The 19,286-nt window shown below is 42.2% G+C and overlaps 1 protein-coding gene across 4 annotated transcripts in view; it reads left to right on the top strand.

Moving 5' to 3' along the window:
- The window catches only part of FRY (FRY microtubule binding protein), a 304,066-nt gene that overhangs the window by 264,520 nt on the left and 20,260 nt on the right, over positions 1-19,286 (top strand). For 3 of the 4 annotated variants that reach the window (XM_066582996.1, XM_066583004.1, XM_066583011.1), the window contains exons 51-55: positions 1,510-1,680; positions 11,922-12,119; positions 13,962-14,123; positions 18,215-18,378; positions 18,837-19,026. In XM_066582996.1, the coding sequence (XP_066439093.1) occupies positions 1,510-1,680; positions 11,922-12,119; positions 13,962-14,123; positions 18,215-18,378; positions 18,837-19,026 (885 nt within the window). Of the gene's footprint in view, positions 1-1,509; positions 1,681-11,921; positions 12,120-13,961; positions 15,846-18,214; positions 18,379-18,836; positions 19,027-19,286 lie in introns of those variants that run through there. The other variant, XR_010787154.1, reaches the window with a different exon arrangement.

Here is a 19,286-nt window from a genome sequence, read left to right as displayed (position 1 = left end):
CTGGCCGCAAATTTCGCAGCAAAAATCTGTCCGTGGGTATTGGGCCTTAGAAGGAGCATGTGTGTTGCTTCTGTATTCATTTCAGTGGAGCTGTTGGAAATAGCCAAGTTCTTGTACACGCTCAGCCAATGTTTCACAATATTATTGGCACCTGTAACTAACGGACCGGATGCAGCACCTGAGTGACTACTGTAGGGGAAGTAAGAGGCCACACAGAATCTTTCTGCGTGATATCAGCTGATTGACATGAGTCTAACTGTTCTACACCCCAGGGATTGTCTGATATTACCGTGTAAGGCGGTTTCTTTTACACGGGATAACTGTTGAGTGCTTAAGTGCCCAAAAGTCATCCCAAAGATTATCGCACTTGTGCTTTCACAGAGCAGCAATAATCACTCCCGCCATTCAAAGTAAACAGGTAGTCAGTCGTTCATAGATGAACTGCCTGTTTACATAGATTTTTTTGCATGCATAAACTGAATGGCAAACAAATTATCGTTTGTTGTCGTTCAGTTTCACACGATCCAACGATGACCTGAACAATAATCATTCCGTTAAAAGGGCCCTAAAAATGATAGTCCAGTTTATGTAGTTACTAGAATTTGTCACATTGTGAATTCAGATACAGAGTTGCAGTGTATTACGATATATTACCATTCCAGTAGGTGGAGCTGTGGAGAACTATTCCAACACTCATTTGCATGGCATTTTCCCAGGGAGCATTGCATGGCCTACATAAGATTCCTTACACCCTTGTGGTCCTCTCCACAATTAAATACATTACAACACACACACGGACTTGCTGGGCTCCCAACTAGCCAACCGAAATTCTACTTTACACCGATGAGGGACAAGAACACGGCAACTGCTTTATGTACATCGATCTTATTGATTAGCTTACATCCGTAGTCACATTTCAGTGCTTATTAAAAGGCCAAATATTGACTCCTAGGGTAGCTACCATTCCAGAAGGCGATGGTACGGCAGATTATTTCAGCACTCATCAGCATGACAATGTGTTAAAATAATCCAACGCTTTCCTAAAAACATGATATTGCAAATTTTTATATGTTAGTAGATGCCGTCTATGGTCTGTTAATACAATTCCTTAGAGAATGAGCTCGGAGTGTTCTCATAAAGTTCCTAATTCGATGGCCTAATCCTTTCCCACAGCTCATTTGATGCTTATCGTTGCTTTAGCGTTCAGCCATTCTAAACATCTCGTGTAAACATTTACACAATACCAAGTACGTCGCTCTGAGGAAGCCGAGCAGTCTCGTTCCCCTTGGCCAAGTTCCTTTAGTCTGAAGTCGTCACTTTATCCAACTTCAATTCGAAGGCACCTGTCCAACATAAATAGTCAAAGTGCAGTCTAAAAATAACAGGCAAAGGAATTAGGTGTGGACTCGAAAGCTTTCCAGCTGGATGCGCTTTGCTAGTATTCGCTACAGAAGCTACTGAAGGCAGCAGCCTGCCATTACAACTGTATCTTTATGTCACCGTCTACAGGTTATTTTTTCATCATGTGGTGAGTTGGACTTAATTGATCACCAGACCAGCCTGGTGTCATCAGAGGATACAATAAGGGAGCAAGAGATCATGGATGATACAAACAGTGAACAGCAGTTCCGGGTCTTCAGAGATTTTGACTTCCTGGATGTAGAACTTGAGGATGGAGAGGTAAGAGTTAAAGTAAATCTACGTCATAGTCATCCTCAGAATTTACCATTACATTGTACTGGAATTGTACCTGCAATCAGCTACTATTGCCTAAATGATTACACATACTGTAATGCACAGATGCTATATAATCTCCTCATCCAAGTAGGTTACATACATAAAGACACAACACATGTCTGCAGCTAGACTAGAATTCATAGGAACTCATTCCAGACATATAGGACTTTCCTTAAAGGGATATTCCTGTTTCTGTCTTTTATGGCATATCCACAGGATATGTCATAAAAGTGTTTTAGATGTGGAACCCACCTCTGGGACCTATCATACCTTGAGTTCTGACCCCCTGTCCTGGCTGATAAGGCAAGTAGGGGTGGTTGGGAGTTACAGAATCAGCCAAGTGGGCTGCCCTATATTACACTGCTATGAAAGTTATGGATACAGTGTAAGACAGACAAATCAGCTGTTTTACGTAACTCCTATACACCCCGGCTACCTCGTAACGAAGAGTATTCTCATCGTGGCCATGATTGGCTGAGATGGAAATACCCCTTTAAAGGAAAAGTGTCATCAGTAAAAATGATCTATTGTATAAATCAAGTTTTTATGTTAAACATTTATTTTCCTTGGTGACTTTTTTTAACTTTTCCATATTATGATCTATATTTAAAAAAACAAAATCTTAAATTTAATCTGCAGTTTTCATACTGACCACTAATCCTAATGATAGTCTGACACTTACTGTTCTGTAGAGATCACTTCTCAATATCATCCTAGTCAGGATTAGAATGAAAGATGACACCTATATATACATAACACAGGATCCACCAGTCATAATGGGTAATGGTGACAGCTCACCTCCTCCCCCTCCTTGCACAGTGACCGCTTCACAGATTACAGAACCCACAACACTCTCCCATAGAAGTCAGTGAGTCAGTTCCTAACCATTTTGTCTATGGCCGATGAGGCTGCTATGCAGAACAGGACATCTCGGGCTATTACTAGGCGTAGTGGCCAGAGGAAAAACTGCAGGACATTAGGATTTATTTTAAAAGTTATGGGGTGATGTGGAGAATCTAAAAAAAAAATCACCAAAAATGAAAAAAAATATTTTTAACATATAGACTTTTTAAAACCTCTTAACGCCCCATGATGTACAGTTACATAATGGAGATTCAGGGTTTGTACAGAGGTGAATCAATATCCGATCCCACTCCATACAATGTTGGCTGATTCTTACAGCCGACACTGCACATAACCGATACAGTCAGCACTCCCGCTGATCGTGGCTGTTAACTCTGACAATTCTCTGACTCAATTCTGACAGCAGCATTTAAATGCGCCGATTGGAGTTTTGGGATCCCGAACGACTCCCTGCAGTGAGATTGCAGGGTGCCGTTTGATAGCCATGGCAGCAGCAGCCACTAGAACTTGTGTAACTGCACCCCAAGAGGTAAGCGTTTCCCAGAGACATCCAATCAATAATTAGTTAATAAGGAGGGGAACTAAGGGTAGTTTCACATGGGCGATTGCGATATCGCTGCGGCAAAATCGTGGAGTTTTTGTTTCTGTGATTTTTAAGCGTTAACACTAGAGATGAGCGAGCGTACTCGGAAAAGCACTACTCGCTCGAGTAATTTGCTTTATCCGAGTATCGCTGTGCTCGGGTCTGAAGATTCGGGTGCCGGCACGGAGCGGGGAGCTGCAGGGGAGAGCGGGGAGGAACGGAGGGGAGATCTTTCTCTCCCTCTCTCCCGCCCGCTCTCCCCTGCTCCCCGCTGCGACTCACCTGTCAGCCGCAGCGGCACCCGAATCTTCAGGGACGACCATAGCGATACTCGGATAAAGCACATTACTCGAGCGAGTAGTGCTTTTCCGAGTACGCTCGCTCATCTCTAGTTAACACTGTTTTTTCTCGCGAAACATGGGAGATAAAAAAAAAAAGCAAAACGCAGAAAGATAGGACATGCCGCGATTTTTTTTCCATCAACATCACAAATATGAAAAGATCGCAAATGTGAAGGAACCCATTGAAAATCGTTGGTTTCATAATTCTGCATTTTTACTCACTCTTACACTGCGCGAAAATCGCACAATTTTATCGCCCGTGCGAAACCACCCTAACATTAATGTCACTGAAACAGGAACACAAAGTAATTAATTTGGTTTATTTAGAGGCTCTTCATCCGGGACAGAACATTTTCAGAACACACAGCGAAATTTGCCTCGTGAAAATCCACGCCAAAATCCACAGGTCTAAATGAAGATTTTGATGCAAAATTGCTGGCAGAATGAAGTCCTTTTCAACTCCACATCAAAATCTGCACGTTAGACTTGCGGATTCTGCAGGATGGCAAATTACACTACATCCTATGGAAATATGTGAGCGGTCTATTAGAATGCTATATATTGTCATTTTGTATATGATTACATAATGTGCCGTTATACACTGCAGTAGCAGAGCTGAATTTGTTGCTCAATTCTCCTGGGCTTCATCACTTGTGCCTCCTGATAACATTGTAAAGTAATGGTCATCTGTAGTATTAACCCAACTAATGCAGACGGGCAGAGCAGTACAAGGCTCTGCTTGTATAATACGCTGCGTACTGCATGGCGGTCCCAGACAGGAGACCTTCGGGAAGTTGCATCTGTACCCTGTCTCTGAGTACTTAGAACTTTTAGCATAAGTTGAGGGGGATTCACTTTCCTGGGGATTTCCTGTCCAGGGAGCAGCAAAGAGGATTCCCCATGGCTGAACGGCTCTAACTTAGTACAAAACCAAACAGCGCCAAACGGACCCCATCGACTATAATGGGGTCCTTTTGCTTTCCGCTCAGCTAAAGCGAAGATGTGAAACCACCCTTAGCAGATCTATGTAAACCACTAATGAGAGCTCTGCCTATTGACAAACACAGCTGTTACATGTAACAAGCTCTGCTCTGCTACTGTTGTAGAATACAATGTAAATACTACTTTCATAGCAGTCCTGTCTCAATGTTGTGTCTTCATTAATATAACTGTATTACTGTGGTGAACCTATTCAATGGAGACTGAAAATGGTTTTTCTTCTCATTTTTTGTTTTGTTCTTATTTGTTGTTTCTGCTAATCCAGGAGCTTCAGGTAAGATAACGCCATTGTAAACCTGAAAGTGTTAACGTTCAGCCACTGTATGTGAGTTTCCTTCACAGAGCACACGGAGGACTTACCATGTTTTAAGGGGATGCATGATCCGTGCGCCTAGAATATGTTATCAGCCGCATGAATATATTTGCTGTGTTTTTGGCTAATGACTCATAGAAATCCTATAATTATATAGACAGAGGGAATTCTTCACATTCCTGACCCCAACAAAAGGAGTGTAGAGGTGGTGACTGCTGGAGTATACGGCCGAGCCTTTTAGAAGAATCCATTTCATTTCCTACTATATATGGAAAGAAAGATGTGGGACCAGGGGGGTAAAACAAAGGAAGGAGGGCAAAAATAACACTGAGGGCTTATTCAGACAATCGTATATCGGTTGGGTTTTCATGCCTGATCGATATATGCTGCCCCTCTCTGCAAGGGGTGGAGGCTGGACGGGTGCTAATTAGAGATGAGCGAACGCACTCGGTAAGGCCGATTTCGCAATCGAGCACAGTGATTTTCGAGTACTTCACTACTCGGGTGAAAAGTACTCGGGTGCGCTGTGGGGCGGGGCGTGGCGTGGTGTGGTGGAGCAGGGGGTAGCAGCGCGGAACAGGTGGGAGCTCTCTCTCTCCCTCTGCCCCCCCCCCCCTCACTCCCCTCTGCAACCCCCCGCTCACCCACAGCGCCCCCGAGTACTTTTCACCCGAGTAGTGAAGTACTCGAAAATCGCGGTGCTCGATTGCGAAATCGGCCTTACCGAGTACGTTCGCTCATCTCTAGTGCTAATGCATTGAGCTCCTGCTCTTTCTTCGCCCCTCGCCACTGTTTGCAAAGCACAGTGTTTTTTTGAAAAAATGCCACTGCAGTTTCAAGCTAACGTCAGAAGTGGATCCAGCAGGAAGGAAGAAGTAGAAGTCCTTCCTTTATATTTCCCATATCTTTAGAATCTAATTCTGGTATTGACTTAAAAGCAACATGAAAAACTGCCACAAAACTGCAGCTTTCTTGCAAAAAATACTGTGAAAAAACCATCCTTAGAGAAAAGTTGGAAATAATCTTTTTACTACTTATTCATAAAGTTTACTCCATGCCCATAAGCTAAACCGGTCTATAAACCGCAATGGGCCAGATGGATGCTACACTATCCTACCAGAAGTAATTGGACTCTTGAGCAAGAATCAAAAGTAGCATTTACTTACATATGTTTGACATCGGATACTCTCTGTGGCATGCTTTCTAGTAATGTCTGAGGAGTTCTCTCAGAGAAGTTGGACGCTGTTCATATTTCTTGACCCAATGTTCCAGTTCGTCCCAAAGATGTTCGGTACAGTTCAGGTTGGGACTCTGTACAGCCCAGTCCAATCATGTAACATCCATATCTTCAAACCAACGTTAAACAGTGTTGGATTTGTGACAAGGTGTGTTGTCTTGTTGGAAGTATGGCTGACCATTCCCAGAGTATCACCACATTGTCAGCAGCACATTATTGCCTACAGTATCAAGGTACACCTCCGTAGTCATGGCTCTTGCCACTCAAACCAATGGACAAAGACCATGCCACGTAAAACCTCCCCAGACCATAACAGAAGCTCCACCGCACTTAACTGTTGGCACAACACACTCAGGCAGAAGCCATCCAAGGCTCCTCCACACCCAGGTATATCCATTTGATGTAAAGATGGAGTAGTGCTCCATCACTCCATAGAACTTTCTTCCATTGCTCAATTGTCCAATGATGATGCTCCTCGCTTTGTTGTAGATGGGCAAATGCAGCAGCTTTGAGACAACTTGCCAAATGTTTGCAGGATGAATGAAGGGAAATATCAGTTGAAGTATATCAGATGTTAGTAGAAAGTATGCAACAGAGTATCCTATGTCATTAGAGTCAAAGGAGCCCCACTAAGTATTAACTTATGGAAACAAATACTACTTTTGTTTCTTGCTCAGGTGCCAAATTCCTTTTGGTAGGATAGTGTATACGGACTCCTTTGACATTCACCAGAGCCTGTATAGTACAGAGTAGTCTGCTACACTCTCCTTTACAGTCGACCACTGCAGAAAAAAAACAAAAATGTGCAGCATGTGTTTTTGCATTAGGAATGATAAGGATGTATGCCACTGTATGGTACACAGTGGCATATGTCTTAGCTTTACATGTAGTGCTACCCATAAGGCAGTGTGAACTTAGAGTGCAATCTATATAAAAGTTGTCAGCCTATTACGGGTGCAGTCCCAAGGTCATATTTTTGTTCCATATTACATCCTGAAATGTGAACAGTTCTCAGCTTTCCTCTGAGGAGAATCTAGCCTTATGAATGTGCCTGTATTTAAAGGAGTTTTCCCACAACAGACATGTGCATGGGATATGAGATAGAAGTCTGATTAGAGGTGGTCCAAACTGATTTCCAGCAGACAACTTGTAGAGGGTTGGTTTCACCAATAGGCCTGTGAGTATGGCCTATCTAATAATAAGAATAGTGAGGAGTGGCGAGATTCAAGAGGAGGGAAGTCATAGGCGAAGAGACTAGATAGATGAGTAGGCACTTGCAATGAAATGAAGTGTCTTTATTCGTCCATGTATGATGTTTCGGTTCTATTGCATACTGTCTTTCTCTCAAAGTAGTGGCTGCTGTACTGCATAGGAGACAGACAGGGAGCAGAACACTCTGTCTCTTAATGCACAGGTATGACCGCGGCCGCTTCGTGCTGCTATGTAAAATTAAAATCTGCTATTATGCGTTTTATAGAAAAATTATTCTTGTGCACAGTCCTGCACCATATTAATTTTCTATATAATTGGAGGTACTATATGATTTAACCCTTTCCAATCCAATTTGTATCCTGGTTTTCCTAGGGGAGTTACTCTTTTTCTGCCGTTATACAACGGTGCTATATGCTGGCTAAAGCCAGTACTACATGGGGTGACACGTTGGATAGGCTCCGACAGCAGAGAGGCTGGCAATCTACAGTAAGAGAACCCCAACTGACGTTTTCCAACATCAAGGCTGTACAGCTTTAAATCACAATGTCTTAAGACGTCAAGCTGGATTGGAAAGGGTTAAATCTATCTCTATACATTCCATAGACTTCAGTGGAGAAGGCCAAGCACATGCATGGCCATCTATTTGTCACTACAATATGGGGTCAGGTGAGAGGGGCCTCCAGCAAATTCAATCCTGTCATGAGAATCCTAATATTTGTATTCTTGATTATTCAGTGACTGTTGGTGCTAGATTTAAATTACCCATGCTGCATGCTTAAAGGGGTTGTCCCGCGCCGAAACGGGTTTTTTTTTTTTTCAACCCCCCCCCCGTTCGGCGCGAGACAACCCCGATGCAGGGAGGTAAAGAAAGCTCACCGGAGCGCTTACCTTAATCCCCGCGCTCCGGTGACTTCTCTACTCACCGCTGAAGATGGCCTCTTCCTCCGTGGACCGCAGCTCTTCTGTGCGGTCCACTGCCGATTCCAGCCTCCTGATTGGCTGGAATCGGCACGTGACGGGGCGGAGCTACACGGAGCTACACGGAGCCCCATAGAAGACTGCAGAAGACCCGGACTGCGCAAGCGCGGCTAATTTGGCCATCGGAGGCCAAAAATTAGTCGGCTCCATGGAGACGAGGACGCCAGCAACGGAGCAGGTAAGTAAAAAACTTTTTATAACTTCTGTATGGCTCATAATTAATGCACAATGTACATTACAAAGTGCATTATTATGGCCATACAGAAGTGTATAGACCCACTTGCTGCCTCGGGACATCTCCTTTAAAATACAGTTTTAAAGGGGTTTTCCAGCTCCCATTCACTTCAGTGGGATCTGTGTCTTCAATATCCTATGTGGTGGATCCTCAACAATCAGCTGTTGATGATCTATACTGTGAGTACATAGATGGTAGCACTCCCTCAAGACTGGAAGAATGTGCAATATCCAGGGGTCCCACTGTCCCAGACGCCAAACTGATGTTGGTGCAGGTGTGCAGCAGTCTTTCAATTTAATTCAAATTGAAGGCGTGAAATCTGCTGCAGATTTTCATCAAAATCTGTGATAAAGTCCACAGTAAGTCAGCTACATGTGAACACACCCTAATTGCAAAAACAGCCAAGCGCTTCAGCACAGCGCTCTTTGTGTAGCTCCCATTGAAGTGAATGGGAACTATGGAAACAGTGTAGCACAGGATGTACACAGATTAAGTAGCTGGTGACCCTTCATCAAGACAAGTAGATGGAGAATTGGGACTCAGGGCTTAGTCATACAGCGCTTAGTCACAGCGCCATCCCAATTAAGAACATATACTAAAGATCGTTCTCCTCTGCCACAGCTGTGACAGCTGTGGCAGAGGAGAATGATGTTCGCCCATTGAAGTCAATGGAAGCGGCAATACAGCCGGCTCCACTGAAAGCAATGGGCTGCCGGCAAGCGCTGTAATAATTTTGGGAAAGGGCTTCAAATATAAGCCCTTCCCTGAAAAGCATACAAAAAAAATGTAAGAAATAAAAAAATATATATACTCACCTTTTTGCAGCTGACAGAGATCAGCCGACTCTTCTCCTGAACTGCTTTCTGTAGTATTCAGCAGCCGGGGATTTAAAATCGCTGCCTACTTAATGGGTTGCCTCTGTTTGGTCCCAGCCCTCAGCTAATCAGAGGCAGCTCTCACTCACCCATTTATGAATGGGTGAATGAGTGCTGCCTCTGATTGGCTGAGCACTGTGACCAATCAGAGGCAGCTCTCAGCTATTAAATGATAACAGCTGAAATCCGACAGCTGCAAAAAGGTGAGTGTATATATATATTATTTTTTTTTACAGTTTTTTTGGATGATTTTCAGGGAAGGGCTTATATTTGAAGCCCTTCCCTGAAAATCAATACAGCGCTTTCAATGAAGCCAGCTGTATTGCCGGCTCCATTGACTTTAATGGGCGAACATCGTTCTCCTCTGCCACAGCTGTGGCACAGCTGTGGCAGAGGATAGCGGGTAGCGCCCATGTGACTGAGCCCTTTGGACTGATAAACAGCCGTGACCCTGGCTTCGGTCACACAATTTTTTGTGCACATCAGTTTTGCACACAAAAAATCATGCCAAAAAACGCCCGTGTGACTGAGCCCTCAAAGTCACCACAGAAGCACGTGTGCCCTCCAACATCTACAACGATACTGTGGTTATGTCATCAATTTTTAAGAGCTGTCAAATCCCTTTAAAGACGTGTGATAGTTCTGGGGGCAAGGATGGATAATAGTAAATTTCACAACAACCAAAACACTTAAAGGTAAAAAGCCAACCCATACATAAAGCCATTGCTGGGATAGATTGTTTATCTCTGTAGCCTCTTTCCTTGTATAATAAAAAGCAGGACTACTTCTGTCCTTGGGCCGTGTCAGTATTGCAGTTCATTTCCATGGACACAAATGGCGCTGTTTCTGGAAAAAGCAGGCCTGTTTGGCTAAACATGTACAACCCCTTTAATAATTTTTGAGGCTTTATGCAGAAGAGGGATATCCCTAAGGCAAAATACATGTGAGCGTTCCCTCTAAGTGCAACACTCAGTAAGCCACCTCAAAGCACATCCTTCCTGCTCATCACTGTATTCAGATGGCTACTTAGGCTCCTTTTACATGGAGCAATAACTCATTCGCACATGCAAACCATGACAGTTTGCTTGTTTGATCATGGAGCCTATTTTTACAGGTAGATAGATCATTCGCAATTTCGTTTGGATTTGCGTTTGCAAGTCGTTCACATTGACTGTACCAGTGAATGTGAATGACTAAACGATCGCTGATCATACACAATGACATGCGAACGAACAAACTTTTTTTTTAATGGCTTTCGTTCCATGTAAAAGTTGATATTTTCCTAAAGACCCTCAAGATTAAAGCATAGCCATAAGTATTGGGTGAATGTTGGTCAAATCTGCCAACTTTTTAATGGTATGGGGGCTTCCTGGCTCCTGATGGCAGGAGTAGTTGGAATTTGCCTCTTTGGAGGAGTGGGATTGCTGACCTAACCCATAGCATGGGCTACTAGATGGAAGATCAACCAACATTCCATCTAAGTATATAAAGACCCGTTATGATAATTCTCTAATCCCTATACTAGTGGACCCCAACCACTGGCTCAGGAGCCCCTTGTGACACACACTCACCATGGGAGTTCTGAATTATAACCAGACAACTACATTGCATGCTAATGTAATATAAGAGATTGCGGTCATGTTGTAACTTGCTACAACCAAACAATCCCCCAAAATTCTTCAGGTTTGCATTCCTTGCAATTATTGATTGTGACAACTTGATTGGATTCACTTACATTAGGATGCAACGTAGCAGAGCCCCGGTGTGGTCTTTGGCCACTGAACGTGTTTTGACTATAGTCATAGTGTAGCCCTAACCTAAAACTTTATCTCCTCCATTTTTGAGTTGAATGTGGCTTAAGAGCTACAAAAGCTTGGGAACCCTTGCCCTATACTATTATATTCTAGAATCCATCGATACTAAAATTCTGTCTTGTAGGGTGTTTGCTAGCTCCTTATGAATAGACTTGGCTTTGTTTCCTGTATTTGTGTAGTCTTGTATAAATTTCCTTCTGAGCACAGCAAGTAATTAGTGTTATTGTCGAGCAAGTAAAGCACAGGAAACCGAATCCCTGCAGTAATGTTCCACCCTAGTAGTTGTTTTCTGCTCCTCGTCTTGATTCTGTACCCAGGTCCTATGTCCCTGACAAGACCTACATGTTTTCAGAATCTTCAGATTGTAATTTGACTCATGGTGAATATAATATTGGCCCACTACAAACTGTTGGAATACCCTGCCCATCTATTTGCTGATCTTGTGAAAATACATGAGCTTTGAAGAGTAGCCAAAGAAACATACTATTCGTATGACATCTAATTAAACACTTAGCTATTGGGTGGGTCTGCATGGCTGTCCTTTAAAGCAAGGAGTGGAACGTGCAGATGAAAACACAGCCGTCTGGAAGGGGACTCTGACGTCCTACCGTAGAAAAAGACTTTATTGCTGAAGGACATTATCATACCATAAGGTATTCTGTTTAGCGCAGGCTTGTGTGAGCCTCCTTGTAAGTAGAGCGTTGTCTTCAGCTTCTGATCTCTATGATTTCAGGGAGAAAGTATGGATAATTTCAACTGGGGAGTTCGCAGACGTTCTCTTGACAGCCTGGATAAGTGCGATATGCAGCTCTTGGAGGAAAGCCAGCTTTCTGGAAGCACACATAGCCTGAGCAAACTGAACCAGGACGATTCAGATGAATCCTCAGAAGAAGACCTCACCACAAGTCAAATCCTGGAATCCACTGACTTGGTAAGTCCAAGGATGGGGTTAATGGAGAAGGCAGCCTAGAAAGAAATCGCATCCCTAGAGGGTCACAATGTATAAAAATCATGTTCTGTATTTCGTAGTTTTATATTTATTACTTATTACTCAATATAAACTTTAGGGGGAATTTAGAACTGGCATAAGAAAGTTGCAAAATTTGTTTAAAGGTCTACAAAAAAAAATGTATACACTCACGACTGTTTTAGAAAAAGCGGCTTGGCTCATCATTAGAGGGCATGTTGACCTTCTTAACGAATGACCGAGGGTAGAAGGAGTTTGAATGGAGCTGCTGCAGACAGAAACAACCGAGATAAATAATGGGAGCTATATAAATCCAAGTATCGTAAGCTGTCCATTGTGACAGCTATAGCCATGCAGGATTTTATTATGTGTCCCTATGCCTGTGGGAAGTAGGCTCTGTATCAGAAAAATTGGAACCAAAAGATGTTTTTTTTTCCCGCAACCATTTAACCATGATAACATGGAAAAAATTAGGAAGGGTGAATTTGCAAACAATTGTCAAAATTCCACGCGCTCACCCACACCCTGGTGTAAAAAGTAGGCCACGGTAACACCACAAGTAGCTGCATTGCTCAATTCTATAATTATATATTCATAGTGATGTAATATCATCTAGCCAGTGGATGATGCGTCCTTGTGATATTAAATTGCTTTAGACGCAGTTTCACTCTGGTCTAGTTGTCATACCAGGCCGAGAACAGAGGAGTACCAGCAAGAAGTTTTATTTTCCCATGTTCTTTATAAGTAGGGTAAGAAGTTTATAAATCTGGAAAAAGCATGAAAAAAGTAATAAATTCATATTTTAAAAAAAAAGCCTAAAACTTTGTCATGGGTACCAAGACATCTGTAACCTTTATTACCTGGGGTCCAGATGATTCTCCAGCCCACCTAAACAGGAATACTTTTAGTTTATTAATTAGCAGTTAAGGGGTTTTCTGTGACTTTTACTATTGATGACCTCTCGTCAGGATAGGTCATCAATAGTTGATTGGCAGGGGTCTGCCAATCAGGATCCCCGCCTACAAGTTGATTGAAGTGATAGCAGTGCTTGAGTGAGGCCTGTGGGCTCTCCAATCAGCTTTTTAGCAGGGATCTGAAATGATGGACTCCCACCGTTCAACTGTTGATGACCTGTCCTGAGGATAGGACATCAATAGTTTACTTTCGGAAAACCCTTTAAAGTTTTTTATTTTATCTCTAAGGAATGAAAACGTACCTCCACAGCGCCACCTCTTCAAAGGTGACTTCCCTATGAGTCAGTGTCCAACTTTTCGACAGGCCTTGCAACAAGACTAAGGATATAAGCTAAACTAGTGTCTTCTTCAGGAAGAAAAGACACCTAGCTGCATTATAATGAAGTCACCTTCCAGTAGGTGGTGCTGTGGAGGTACTTTTATTATAACTCATAAGGGTCATAACATGGCCTGTGCAGTATGTCCCATAAAATCATAGATTGGTAGAGTTGCAAGGGACCTCCAGGGTCATCTGGTCCAACCCCCTGCTCAGTGCAGGATTCACGAAATCATCCCAGACAGATATTTGTTCAGCCTTTGTTTGAACATTTCCATTGAAGGAGGAAATTTTCCAATGCATAAGAGTTTAATTTGAGGCTTATCTCAGTAAAATTTAATAAGGGCCTTGGGCAGATTGTCATACTTGGGGTCCATACAGACTATGAGTTTTATGGAGTCATTATTGGGCACCCCTAGACTTCTTTCGAGTCCTACTGTACAGGAGGCCTAAATCAAATATGGTTTCTTCCTAGTATATACACTTACAACTAACAAATGTCTTTTTTTGTTGCAGATCATAAGCCTTTCTCCTTCAGAAGAGACAAATCACATGGAGTCTCCTTCCACATCATGTGACACAACCTCTGCTGATCCCCATTCCCTTAACACAAGAACCTCTAGTTTTGATGCGTCTTTGCCTGAAATCACTAATCCACTCTTATCTGAGGATTCTAAGGTGATGGAGTTTTGGTAGAACTCAAATGTTAGCCTTGGCTGTATGAACGCTTCTTCCATCTCAGTAACTCTATCTAAATTCATAGTTGGAGACTAATATACTGACTAAACACCATATTGACTGATGGGTTCGGGAGTGAGTCCTGGTCCTTTCTAGCAATTGCAAATTTAATGAAGATTTAAACTAACTTTGGTGGCTAATAATGTTAATCTTGGCCCGTTCTAGGCCCTTGTAGCATAATATTTCACATGTATCTACGTTTTTAACATTTTTGGTTATGAAGAGACCACTGTAATGCAGAAGATGCCGAATGGTGACTGATGATGCATGTTGGTCTTTCCGAACCAGTGTCAGAAAATCTCAATGATCTCTAACCAATGTATATCCTACTTATGTAGGATGAAATCTACACTGTGAAATTCTGCTTGAAAGTCGTCTGAAAATTATTTTTGACTTTTTTTTTTAATTTTTAAATTTTCTATTTGTATATACTGTGGAAAAAGTATCAGATACTTATCTGTTGCATTAATATACTAGCATATAGTTAGTAATGTAGGATAGATACATCATCATAGATCAATTCCTAGATTTATATAGAACTTCAAATTGAAGACGGGGGGTTAACATTAATGAAAGGGAACGTGTTCCTTGAAATGTTGACTACTACAAAGGTCTTATTAGTAATAACTAGTAATGTATTTGTGTACTTCATTATGTATGTAGCACTAACATATTGGCATATGCACTCAAGGAAGTTCATATCCATAGTGCAGCTCATTGTCTAATTTCACTATATGATAACTGAAAATATATTCTTCCTATGGAGCCAATTTCTAAGGAATCTGACCAATGTAAAAATAATTTTTTTCATTTTGGAATTTTTTTTTTTTTTAACCCATGCAAACTGGGGCCCTGGTTCAATTCAAAGCCCAAATGCTTCACATAGTGTACTTGGCATCATGGATGTAGCCACAGTGGGCGCATAGGTAACAGTTGCACCCCTCCTCTGATCCCTAAGAGAGTCTAAAGGCCTTTTTGCCACAAAAGAAGACATCAGTTGTATAAATGGTGCATGGTATATAGGGGGCTCTATTGCAGATTTTGCATTGGGGCCCAGGAGCTTTCTGCTTCTGCTCAACATCCTATATAGTATATATATTTTTATACAAAGTGACCCCATATACAGCAGTTTTTTGTAGCTCCACAAGCAGTCAATGTGAAACACTTAAAATCTAGATATTTCAACCCAACATGGAATGAAATATGTAGTGCGACCTTTTTCCAAATCTATTACATGTGAAATATGAATGCACACCATGATGAATCACATCTGTGTTCTGCTTGTTGCTTGTTCACACTTCTTTGAATTCTTTCTGCTTTAACTTATGACGCTGATCCGGCTAACTTAAAGAACTTCTCACATAGACCTCAGTTGATTTTTTTCCTTTTTTTGCATGTTGGACTCTGAGATACATAAAGTTAGCGGGCACTGGTCACAAAATGCTTTTTATGATGTGGGTTGCATGTCCTCTACGTGATTTATTTTCCTATGTGGGAGCCCATTGTGCACAATGCACATTTGAATGAATTCATGCCATTTTGGCACGCTTTCAGAATATTAAATTCTGACCACAGTATTTTGCTAGATTTGCACAAAAACTGCTCTATGCTGCTGTTTGAAGGCATTGGTGCATTGAAGACTCGATTCTTTCATTATAAAAGGTTGGTGAAAGTTGATCAATGTTTTCTTTCCTGTATATAAGCTATTAGCAAACTGCAGCAAACACATCAACACCGTTTATTCAATCGCAGTGTGCAAACAGGGGAACAAGGAAACATTTATAGATTTTGGCGCACTCAATTAATACAGACTTTGTTTGAATTCTGGCATATTTGACTTGTATGGGGAGGGACGTAACATATGTTATTAATAGAGATGAGCGAGCATACTCGCTAACGGCAATTACTCGATCGAGCATTGTCCTTAGCGAGTATGTCCCCACTCGGGAGCAAAGGTTCGGGTGCCGGCGCGGGTGACAGATAAGTTGTGGCCATGAGCAGGGGGGGGAGAGGGAGAGAGAGATCTCCCCTCCGCTCCTCCCCGCTCTCCCCCGCCGCTCTCCACCCGCCGCCGGCAGCCGAATCTTTGCTCTAGCTCGTGGCAGGTACTCGCTAAGGGCAACGCTCGATCGAGCATTGTCCTTAGCGAGTATCTCCCCACTCGGGAGCAAAGGTTCGGGTGCCGGCGCGGGTGAGAGGTAAGTTGTGGCCATGAGCAGGGGGGGGGGGGGGGAGAGATCTCCACTCCGCTCCTCCCCGCTCTCCCCCGCCGCCGGCAGCCGAATCTTTGCTCCAGCTCGTGGCAGGTACTCGCTAAGGGCAACGCTCGATCGAGCAATTGCCGTTAGCGAGTATGCTCGCTCATCTTTAGTTATTAACGTACCGAATAAGTATCTATATGCAGATTCCACAGATGACCACCTTTGGAGTTTTACGAGTATTCTGTTCTCACCTTCCTAAAGTCAATCTGCAGTATTTTATACTTAGTATTTAGAAGTATATAGAGTAGAGAGGGCCACATGTGCAACATAGATTGCCACTAACCATCCACGCCAAGTTGGGTTATGGCATACATTGATTAAATATTGCACACTGTCCTTTTCTATGGGCTTCGTGTTGAGGATGCATTCATATTTGGATGCTGTCATAATTGAAGTCTAGTCTACCATTCTGTTTGAGGCAAGAGTTTTTATACAGTGAGCGTCAATGGCAGACTTTGGTATTTTACTCTCTTGGTTTATAGTTAAACATATGTTTTCTTTTTAGGAAGAAAAAGTAAAAATTGGATACCATAAATCTGCAATCTCAGCTCATCACTTAACTATTTTGTTGGTGCAAGAGTTTATCATTTCAATAGGTTCTAGAACTTTCCCTAGTGTTTATTGGGCACCTTGTGTGTCAGACACCAGAGAGCCATATATGCCAAAAAGGGGCTTTGAGACCAAGTCATTGTTGCCGTGCCTATTAGGAAGATGGATAAAATAGACAATGAAGATTAGAAACTTTTTGCCTTTTTTTGTTTTATTTTTTTTTTTACATTTAATTTTAAGCAATACGTTAGATACTGAAGTTACTGAATACCATTAATTCAAAAATCTAATGCCCAACAAAAAAGTTAGTTGTCATCGCTAACCTTATAAAATCTTACTTATACCGGTAGGTGAGTCCTGTAATGCTAACATGGCGGTTCTCCTGGCCTACTTCCTATTTTATATGTTAAAAAATACATAGTTTTTTCTTTAAAAAATATTTTATTTATTTGATTATAAAGTGGCAACAAATTCCTTAGCACTGTACACATATTTTCCATCACTTGCTTCAATCCCTGTCCCCTGTGGGGCTGGCAATGCCCTTTTGCAAAACCATTCACACATGGGCCAATTTCATATCAAGCCAGTTATCTTATCTGTATGTGTATGCAGTGTGGGAGGAAACCAAAGTACTCAAAGGAAACCCACACAGGCACAGGAGAACCTACATGGGAATGTTGTACTTAGTTTCATTCAAACTCAGGATCCCAGTAATGAAAGCATATTTATATCTACTCCCATTGTATATATCCATATCCTTCCTCAAGAGCATGATGCCTCAAGTGAGTCATCAGCATGATCCACCTTGTAATCTGAATACAAAAATGTACCCTGTAGTGGTCTCAGTCTTGATATCCAGTAGAGAAGATATTTTTTAGACCTATATCTGGGTGGATTATGACTATACCAGCCAGATGATCTGACTATGAGAATCCCATAGAGTTCAGCATTGGAGAACGCCAAGTAAGATTTTGACAGATAGGAGACCATACCAAACTTATTTTCCCATGGTTGCCCCTCCAAATTACATAGAGGCACAAGACAAAAAAGTACTCACGTGGCATCAAGTTGTCAAGTCTCTGTGCCAAAATATAACCGGGAGTGAAATATATTATACTATGATATGTCCGATAACTAGACGAGGCTCTATAAGGTTCAAAATTTTGGTTGATAATTTGAAGACCGTTAGCATGTTAATTTTTTTTTAAATCAAATTTTTAGGCAGATGCTGTTCTTGACGAAGATGATGCAACTGTACAAGAAGATGACCTATCAGGATCAATGAGCGAAATGCCAGTGGTGTTTGAATGTAATGATAGCTTTAACCTTGAGATGGCCGAGGAAGAGAAAGACGATCGGATGATGGAGCAATATGCACTAACCCAGTATGTTTTGGGATTTTTTTCTTTATCTCACATACTTCCTTCGTTTGTTATAGGCGCACGGCTAAAGCAGCACAAAAGATAAATTATGATCACTGGCGTTCTGTCTGCTGGGCCACCAGGGATCACAAGGACCACGCAATCCAAATCTCTGTAGCGAATGGAGCATCGGTGTGCGTTAATCACCACCACTGCATTCACTGTCAATGGAGGTAGCTGAGCGCAGTGCTTGTGATTCTTAGCAGTCGGACCCCCAGCTGTCATACATTTGTTTTTGGTGGGTTAACCCCCTTAATGGAAAATAGAATGGGCTAAGTGGGGCATTTCAGTTTGTAGTTCTGACGGAATTGAATTTTGATACTGTGCTATAAACTACGGGATAGAGTCATTTACAGTAACTGTCTGGTCTGTTTTAATGCACTTAGTATAATTGCCATCTTTCACTTTTTCTTTCTTCAAAGCTTTGGGGATGGAGACCGAATAACGCCACCTCCCCCTTCACCGTTCTTCTCCGCCATCTTGGCTGCTTTTCAACCCACGGCATGTGACGATGCAGAGGAAGCATGGCGTAGTCATATTAATCAGCTCATGTCTGATTCTGATGGGTCCTGTGCAGTTTATACCTTTCACGTATTCTCCTCCTTGTTTAAGGTGGGTTCTGCAGGCGATGACAAACTGATCAAAAATATCTCTGGTTTTGCGTGTTAGAATTGTTCGTGGTTTCAAGATCCTGGAGTATCAGAGAGCAGAAGTGAGTAAATTTAGCCATGAATGAATTGGCGGAGATCAATGCTCTATTAGGGTACTCTATTATAGTAGGATAGCATGGTGGCTCATTGGTTAGCACTATTACCCAGCAGCGCTGGGGTCCTGGGTTCAAGTCTAATTAAGGACAACACCTGCATGGAGTT

Source organism: Eleutherodactylus coqui, chromosome 1 (genome assembly GCF_035609145.1).
Source record: "Eleutherodactylus coqui strain aEleCoq1 chromosome 1, aEleCoq1.hap1, whole genome shotgun sequence".
Taxonomy (NCBI): Eukaryota; Metazoa; Chordata; class Amphibia; order Anura; family Eleutherodactylidae; genus Eleutherodactylus; species Eleutherodactylus coqui.
This window is presented reverse-complemented; position numbering and strand designations above follow the sequence as displayed.